Genomic DNA, 9551 nt, shown 5'->3' on the forward strand with positions numbered 1-9551 from the left:
CAACTTGCAAAGCGGTGTTTCCGTTCATTATTTTCTTCAATTTACCTTGTTTAGCTAAATGAGACGTGAAGCTAATGAAGCTACCACTCCGCACACAAGACGCGTCCATTTGACAAAGAACGGCGCCCAACGCTTTCTTTGTGTGCTTTCGGAGCACGCTGCGAGCATGACTTGGTAATCTAATGAGCAGCATGCACAGGTTGACTTTCTTAGAAGATCACCCGCCTGCCTGCCTCCCTGCCACCATTTCTCCACTTGCATGTTGCCAAGCAGGCTCTCAGAGTATGGTCTCTCAAGGTATATCCTGATTAAGGAAAAATAAAAAGGCCAGTGCGTCTGTTTCACTCAAAACACTAACAAATGTTTTCTTTCACTCTCACATGATGTCAATGTCATGAACCAGGACAACAGTAATGGGCAAGATTGAGAATTACCGTATAAGGCGCACCTAAAGACCTAAAGTTTTCTCAAAAGCCTTATATATGGATCAAATTCCTAAATTCAAACTGGCCCGAAGCATTGCGCCATGAAATCAATCATAAGTGGCCCGCTGAAGACTATGAATCATGAATCAAAAAGACTATGGATCATTATTTTGTGATTATAAAGTAATTTGTTGCGTCTGAAGTTGAAATAAAAAGATAAAATGGAGAATGATTTGATTTGGATTAAAAATCGGACAGGTTGCATTAATGGTGTGCCTCATAGTCCGGTGCGCCTTATATAAGGACAAAGTTTTAAAATGGGCCATTCATTGAAGGTGCGCCTTATAGTCCGGAAAATGCGGTAATTGTATTACGCTAACAAGCTAACGTTGAGTTACAGCGGTCAGTGGTGGCATCACTCTCCATTTCCCTCGCCACTATTCCCTTACATCACTTCAGCAACACATAACCGTGTTTGGACTCAATGTATCTTGGGTAGTATTTCCCATCCGTCTATGGTTCGCAGCGGCCATGTTGCGCAACAAAGTCAATCTAATCAACCCCGCAATAAATATGGACGAGGTTGCGGCGCCCTTCTCGCTCTGAGGTGACATCTGTGCCTTGTTTACTGACACCTTCTGCTCCCGCTCAACCTATTGTGTCACCCAGTAGCTATATTTCAAAATAAGTGGGCACATTAGCGCTATGTCTTTCCTCTAAATCATCTTTCTCTTGCACACAAGCCCATTTGCAGCAATGTACCCAATTAGCTTTGGTGTCGCACATCCTGCTGTTGCCTCACAAGCCTCCCCCGCCAGCGCATTTTGTTTCTGTGGTAGTGAGTCCAAACGTGTTAGCCTCCTGCGGGGTATTCTTTGGAAAACTTATGTATTTTTTTTCCCCCTGACTCATAATTCATAGAAAAAACGTAGCAAACATATTGACATGACGGCGGGCGGCGGTCGTTAGCATCATTAGGCGAGAAAGCGAATGGAGCTCGACGGCAGTTAAAAAACAAGTCATGCGTGCATTTATAAAAGTCAGTACCATTAAAAATACATCTCGCGTCGGGCAGCCGGCAGGTGCGGAGCTTTCCAGAAGGAGATGCCTGAATCGGCGTCTTTAACGTTCGACTTGTGCCGAGGCCCGAGGCTGCTTAACATGGATTTGTCAACTTCGCTACGGCAAGTCCGTATGTTCCATATCCACTTGACATTTGATAATACACAGATAGATAGCATCATGTGCATCAGTGGTGGGCCTGCGCTGAGCATTGAAATGCATCAGTTGAGCCTCCCTCCACCTGCTCACCGGCTGAATATGCAGATGATGGATTCCCTGGCCAGCTCCAGATGGCTCTTGTTGAAAGCTGCCGTTGAACAAACCAAATCTTGGTTCTCGCTTTTTGACTTTCCAGTGTAGAAAACTAAACCTATAGACATGATGAGAGTTGGAGGAGGTGAAATGCTGGAAACAGGAGGCGGAAACTGTGTTTTGGGTTTGGACGTCTTCCAGATGAAATCTTGGCTCATGTGAGCTGGGAAATGGAGTGACTATTTGGGAATTCCATTGTAAATCCCTCCCGCTTCTCCAGAAACGAGGCAGAGGCAATTCATTCAAATGTTTCTTGCAGGAAGTGGTGACTAACCCAGGGGGATCCAGATCAAGATTTTGAAACAACAACAAAGATTGTTACCCCTAAAAAATAAAAAATAAATAAACACGTCAGTGAGGGAAAATGCGACCATAGGTGTGGGGAAAGCAATTTCGATCCTACAAATTCAATCTCGGTTGAATTCATCTCAAGATCAATTTTAGGTAAGCGTGATGTAAACCAACACCCTTTGTATAATTTGATTTTTGGGCCAGTCGTACGATGATGCATCATTCGACAAACGCAGCAATCACTCCTCACTTTGTTGGACGGTGTGTGAGCCAAAAAGCACACGTTATGTGATATGAATTGTCCTTAACCTACATTTCCATGATGAAAGAAAATGTTGGAGCGCCAGTCAATGTAACTGTGTCACTGGACACAATAAGACGAGGGGACGCACAAATGTTCCGTTAGGTAATCATTTCGGAGTAGAAATGGCGGAACAAGCTAACAGTGAGCTCTATCCTGGACTAGATGGAAGTCAAAACAAGTACTGTAGCCCATTTATGGGAAGTGGAATCCACAAAAGACCCAGTATTTTTTTTAATACGTAAAAAAAAAAGTCATTGTGGAAAGTCCACTAACCAGAAAAGTCATCGGTAATATAACCGAGTTAGTGTTTTAAGCTAACAATAGCAGATTAGATACAAACGAAATCCAACGTATTGTTCCGCGAAGGAAATTGGCGCTCACACATTCACTGAGTCACTTTTAGCCATCACCTTACGTTTTCCTTTCCTCAGACCTCAGTGACATACTTCCTGCTAAAACTCCTTGATGCTGAAAATAGATTGTTCAAAACAATCGGATTGCTCAAACATAGTTCTGTATCAAGTCTATATTTATCGACATTCTACTGAGGAAAGAAAGGAAGAAAAAAAAGAATTGCTCATTCCTCGTTTGCATCCAGCATGTGGGTGACTTGAGGACGACTTGTAATTCGATGATTATAATCAAATAAAATATGAACACAAATCATTGTTTTGATTAATTATGTTGATTTTTGATCCCACATGAGCAAATTCAATTGACACTCTGCTGGAAATTTTTGTTGCGCACAACATAGAAGAATAGATTACACACCCAAAAATGAGAGCGTTAGAGGGCAAAGGTTATCCGGGCTCGAGTCGAGGGTCAGGGGGAGCACACTGAACTTGCAACTATCCGCTCTGTGCGGATGTAGTCTGCTCTCCTCAAGTCTCCTCATCATCCCATCGCTCTTGTTCCGCATTGGCTGAGAGCTGTGATGTCACGGAGTGGACCACGCTATAAAAAAGGCCCTCTCCCGTGCAAGCGTCAGACAGACCGAGAGCTAACCCACAAGCAAACACACAATCAGGCCAAGCTCTTCACAAGCCCACTGGAAATATCCGCCAGCATCCCGCCGGTCTCATCATGTGTCGAGGACTTGATCTATTACCAGCCACCTGCCTGGAGAGGTAAGACATTTTTCTTCCCGTTCGGATAAGAAACGACAGCGCACCCCGGCTCATAATGCTTCGTTCTGTCGTCGTCATCATCATCGCAGGGCCAAGGAGCTGAAAGCTCTGTTTGGAAGTTTGCTGCACAAGTCGGATCACAGCATCCCCGTGCAGCCCAAAAAAAGTGACACGAACAGGTAAGGGAAGAGGAATTGTGTGACTGAAGCATTGTTTTGTATTTATTTTGATGTTCCTCCTTTTTTTCTTGCAGTGTCGATGAGCAACTGAAATGGAAGGACTCGTTTGAAAAACTGCTGTCCAGTCAAAGTAAGTGGATGACAATAAAAAGACGGGACTAAAAATGAAGAACATAAAGAAAAATGCAAAACTATGTATGAATAATAATAATCATCATTGTAAAATGAGCATTTTAACACTAGTGTCATGTGAAATATGCTTTAATAGTTTGACTGTAAATCTGAAATATAACTGAGGAGGGGGAAAAAGACAACAAATTAATTGAATCTACTATTTTTGGCAGCAAGTATTTTAAGCCCAATTATTAGGTGACCCCACCCCCTAACCCCTTCCCACATGTTTGTCGAACATTGGAGGCAACTCTGCAATACAAAACAATAGCTGCTCTTGGGCTAATAACGTTCTATTTCAAGCAAGGCTCTCAGAGAGCTATCCGGCGAGGTCATTATGCTTATTATTCCGAGAGCCGCTTTGAAATATTTTGCCGTCCTTCCTCATGCGTCAAAAATAGCAGAGGCACCTTTCGGCTTGACGTCGAGCATTCGATTGTTTCCGATGTTATTGGATTGTGCTTGTTGATGAGAAAAGGTCATGCTAACGTTTCGCCTCTCCTCTCCTCCTTTTAGATGGTTTGTGTCTATTCAGAGCTTTCCTGATGTCGGAATTCAGCGAGGAAAATATGGCCTTCTACTTGGCGTGCGAAGACTACAGAACGGCAAAGTCCTCTAAAATGTCCGTCAAGGCCAAACGAATTTTCGATGAGTTCATCAGCGCAGACGCACCCCGAGAGGTAAGAGATCCAAGTGGGAATGTGATTTTTGGCGGTGATGTGGAAAAAGTTACTCATTGATGATTCCTTTGCTAGGTCAACCTGGATCACGTGACCAAAGCCATCACCAAGGAGAACATTGAGCATCCAACCCGCTCATGTTTCGATCTGGCCCAAGCCAAAATTTACACCTTGATGGAGAAGGACTGCTACCCTCGTTTCCTCAAGTCCTTGAGTCAGCAGAGCGGACAAGAGCGGCTAAGCGACTTGATCAAGAACTGCGTGGCCGGCGCTCGGCAGATGTGACCCTTCACCAGATGTGAAAACGCATAAGCTAACAACGACGACGCCTAGCCGAAAAGTAGACGTCAAAATATCCGACTCGAGGACTCGTGCCCAGGATTCGTCCGACCGGAGTCTGAGCCGAAGGACGTGAAGGTGCGAGGAGATGACCTGAGCTGCTTGAGAGAGACGTGAACAAGTCGAAGACCACAGAGACATACGAAAGAAACAGATGTCGTCTTGACTTTGCACAACAAAATGTTAATTTATTTATTGTCTTTAATCGTATTTATATTGAAAAGAATGGATGTTTGCTTTATACGTGAAAGAGTTGTTGTTTTTTATCGCGCGTGGTGAAATGAAATGAAATAAAGGCAGACACAAATGTCTGAAATGGGCTACTGTATGTGTGGGCTCTTTAGTTCCACTTGAGAAGTGACCGAAAAAGTAGCGTGGAAGTTCACCATTCTCACGAGAAGACGGTTAAATGTTCACGTCAGGACTAAATAACTCTGTACGTTGAAATATAGACTTTATGCAAATACAAAATCCCAATCTTTTTTTATCCTTATAATTACACTTTTTGCTACTATTGCTACACAACGACACAAAGTAAAGGCAGTGAAAGTCTGAAAGACAGAAAATGTAACTTATTTTTGGGTTAAGTCATCGTGAGTATTTCAATAAATAAATTCAGGTCAATTTAATACTGAAAAAAAAATTGTAACCTTTCTCAAAGAGATTTGACACCTGATTGCCAGAATAGCAGCGAGGTGTTTGCATTTAATAAAGTATTTCCAAATTGCTTTTGATCCATCTCATTCATTTGAGGTGTCAGCGGAGGTGAAGGGGCCGTCACCAGCAAGACAATGAGTCACCTAGCGAGCGTCGCACGGACCACTTAAAAGCCGCTCGCTGAGTCAGCCCCGCTTTGTCAGTCAGCGAGCTTTTTTTCTTTCATTGTGCTTTATTTTATCAAGCCGCCTCCACTCGGCTCCCACACGTGCAGACCTCCAAGGTGGAATCCTCGTCAACTAATCGAGGAGATGCAGGCGCACTCATTAACACCGCTCCGACCTCTTAGTCATCTCACACACTCAATAATGACTTGATCACTTAAAATGTTGCTGTGTCTCTCAAATGAGCCCCCGAATCATATAACATGAAGCAGGTAGTCTTCTTTGTTACGTATTTAATAAAATGCCCAATTTTAGGATTTTTTTATTTATTTTTTACACGTGGCTCGACCGACTCGCTTAAGCCTGTCAAGGACAAGTTGACACGCTACTTTAATTTACTTCAAAATGAATTCACCCCAGGTGGCTGAAGTACTTTCAATCTGTACTTACAGGTACAGAACATTGCGTAAAAAGAAAAAAGTACTCTTTCAATACCGCAGCTTTGCAACGTTTTGTACTGACAAACAAAAAAACGATTCTGAGTAAGAATTTGGAAGAAAATACACGTGAGCTATATGTTTGTTTTCAGATTCCTCCACATGGCTGCCCTAAAAGATGTTTCATAACCAACCATATAAGAAGTGTTACGGGGGTGGTGGCGGCGACATGTTCTCGCCCACATTCGATGAAGCCCGACTTTGACATCTGCTCCACGTGGATGCACGCCGAGATCAGGTGGCATCCTCATTTCAAAAAACCGATTTTGCACGTGGCTGGCAATTAATATCGTCGTACTTGAATATTTAAGTCACAGCAAAGCGCTGTAGTCACTGTTGGCAGGTTGCCACGGCAACACACCATGGCAGAACAGATGACCAGCCTTTGTGGCCTTTTTTTTTTCCATTCTGGTTGCCTTGTTTGTGGCTTGAAAATAATTTACAGGTAGGCGTCGTGAAGACTACCATGAGGATAATGCCGTTTTTTAAAACTAGCGTTAACAAGACCCGCTACTATTGTTTTCGAGCATTATTTCCTTTTTTGGTAATGTTGGCACGTCAAACTGTCACATAATATGGTACATCGGGTGACTCATGTTTTAAGGCGACGTGCTGTTTAGGCCAACAGAAAACATAATGGCAAGGTTAGCGTGATATAAGTCAGGGCAGACTTTGTGTGTGGTCGCATAAAAACATCCATTCAAGGATGGCACAAAACCGCTGAACAAGAAAGCAGCCTTATGTCATTTTGTACTTTTTTTTTTTTCCCCCAAAAAAAATCAATTCACTCTGAATTTTACTGGTACTATTGACGTACAAAAAAAAACAATATCCTGACTCATGTTGTAGTATAAGCGCAACTAAAACATGGCTGCTATTTAGTGGTGCTTGGTGAAATTACAATTTAAAACCACCCTTGTATTTGGTTTGTGAAAAAAAAAAATCTTTGGGGGGGCCGGGAAATAAATCAAGGGGCCACTGAGTGTGCTTTAATAGATCTCGGTTGAGTTTACAAACATCAGTTTGTAGTAGCGACTCACACGCGAGCGTTCCGTAAATATTTTGAGAAATCGGTTGAAAAATTGTCATCGTGTTCAAGAATCGACAGCCTCCCCGGTTCAAAACGCAAACTCTGAATGTTTTGATTTTGAGTTTCCCATGACCGCTGTGACCCGAAGAAGATAGGTAAATCTTCATAGACAGCTTCATGCCATGTTGTTTATCCAACATTTTTTTAGATCCGCTCCAAACATTACTGCCTCATTTGAACTCGGCGTGCCTTTGGAAAACATCCGTGTTGTGAAACTGCTACATGAATACTTTCATTTTATCCGCTGCAGAAGCTGACTAACAATCCTGATCATTTGAATCAATTATGTCGCAACAGGGAGACATAAAAAACTTGCAGGACAGCGCCCCTCCAGGACCGGAGTGGCCCACCATCCGCCAGCTGTCCCTTTACTCTTTTTGATTTCAACGCCACTGTTCACCGTTGAACTTTAACCCACATGCAAGCTTGGTCAATAACATTTCAGGTATCCAGGAGGCTTTTGACCAGTGGCCTTAATTGAATGTCTGCTCTGGATCACTTTGTTTGATTTGGATCCCGGGAGCACTTAGTAAACGTGCATGAGAGTGGACGAAATGCCCCATGACGTACATTTGCTCTATGTAGAGTATCAAAATAACATCTCGGAAGATAAATGCGCTTTCTCCAAGGAGCTGAAGCGACTTTCTTTTCCAACCCATTGTTGTTACATTTGAGGATGATGATTAGAAAAGGAGTCACACTGTTTACTCCAATTATATAGTGTAATGGGCGGAGCTTGTGCCAGGTGGGAGTCAGCCAAAATGTTGGCATCCAAGACACTAAGTATATCTTCTATTTTGTAGGAACGAACGTCATGCACCTTAATACTCCACTCCACATGAGTCATTCACGTGCAAAGGCCTCCTCGTGAACCCGAGAGAGCGTTAGAGTTCTCGCCACGTAATATCTCCAGGACACTTTGTTCCCTTGGAAAGGTGACGGGGCCTTCTGCTCTTTTTGAACTTGAAAGTAGATGTCATGAAGAAGGCCACATGACACAGGTGGTGAAGAAGCAAAGACTGCAAGGAGACACTCATTAAGGTTGTTGACCTGCACTTAACAAGACAAAGAGCTTTGCTGCCCCCTGCTGGACAGCAAGCATGCTAGCCAAAAACAGATCCGCGGTGATAACTACTTGCATATTCGTCTAATTTCTAGCCCATTCCTTTTTTGGTCATCATTCAAGTTGTAATTGGAGAATATCCCAGTTGACATGCCAACTCCACACAGGTAGCTGAGATTTACATCTCAGGACTGTGATTGTGAGGAAAACATTGGTAAACACCAGGGAAGTGGCCAACAAGTCGAGCCACTTTTTTTTTTTTTTTTTTTTACTGTTACCACAAAGAGCCACATCATACACATGGACGCACATGACCATCACTCCCATCCTGTCCTCTTATACACACACCTCGGCTCAGCCAAATTTATTGTGTGACATTATCATGGCACACACCATCATGATAATGACAGAAATTGAAAAAAAAAATACGGACCGGTCATTTTCAACAATGAACATTGTGTGCACTGTCTCACAGACAAACTCAGTTCAACAAAGTCGACAAACAAAAACATAATAATTTACAATGGCGTTTTTTGACTTACTATGCATGTTGCTTCGTGCGACTTCTGGCATTCCTTGTCTTGAACGGTCCTCTGCAAATCTGGCTTGTATTCTGTTGTTGCCACTCGAAGCAATTCTTTTTGTTGGATGTCATTCGTTTTAGTTTGTCGTTTTCAGGAGACAAGATTTCAACAACGTCACTAAGGCTTTTTTTTTATGAACTCTGCTTCATTGCATGGCTTTTTAGCCCGTGCAATGTTCCAAGTAAATTGATACGATGCAAGCGTGACAGTCTCTGATTGCTTCTTAATTTGGGGGGGAAAACTGTGCCTGTTTTTCTGCTTGACTTTTCAAAGTGTCCAACTTGCGCTTGCAACATTTTGGAAAGTCCTTATCGATGTTAGCATGGAGTGAGGTGAAGTGGCGCTGAAGATTTGAAGATTTGAAATGCGCTAATGACGTCTGATGTATCAGGCAGAACTTGCCATTAAGTTCAACAAAAAAATAAAAACTTTCCTACTCTGATAAAAAAAAAAAAAAAAGGTCCTGTGTTCATCTTCATATTTTTGTTTAGCAGTGCATTTTTTTCCTTGCCATTTTGAGAGCGAAATTGACACTAATTGTTTACTCGAATGGGTTTGGCCCTTCTGCTTTGTGGAATTTCACCTCATGCGCATGCGCGTTTGACG

At 42.7% G+C, this 9551-nt stretch overlaps 2 protein-coding genes across 2 annotated transcripts in view; one reads left to right on the top strand and one right to left on the bottom strand.

Annotated features, from left to right (window-relative positions):
• rgs18 (regulator of G protein signaling 18) overlaps positions 1-9521 on the bottom strand; it is a 64839-nt gene extending 55318 nt beyond the window's left edge. The window contains exon 1 of the mRNA XM_085930682.1: positions 8904-9521. The gene's annotated coding sequence lies outside the window, so the exon portion shown is untranslated. The remainder of the gene's footprint in view (positions 1-8903) is intronic.
• Positions 3387-4836, top strand: rgs5b (regulator of G protein signaling 5b). The gene is made up of 5 exons (XM_085930059.1): positions 3387-3521; positions 3611-3700; positions 3775-3830; positions 4388-4551; positions 4627-4836. Exons 1-5 carry the CDS (start codon positions 3478-3480, stop codon positions 4834-4836), a joined length of 564 nt encoding a protein of 187 aa, XP_085786185.1. The 5' UTR covers positions 3387-3477.
• Positions 9522-9551: the final 30 nt, after the last annotated feature.

This window comes from Syngnathus leptorhynchus, chromosome 14 (genome assembly GCF_054491065.1).
Source record: "Syngnathus leptorhynchus isolate UIUO chromosome 14, UIUO_Slep, whole genome shotgun sequence".
Lineage (NCBI taxonomy): Eukaryota > Metazoa > Chordata > Actinopteri > Syngnathiformes > Syngnathidae > Syngnathus > Syngnathus leptorhynchus.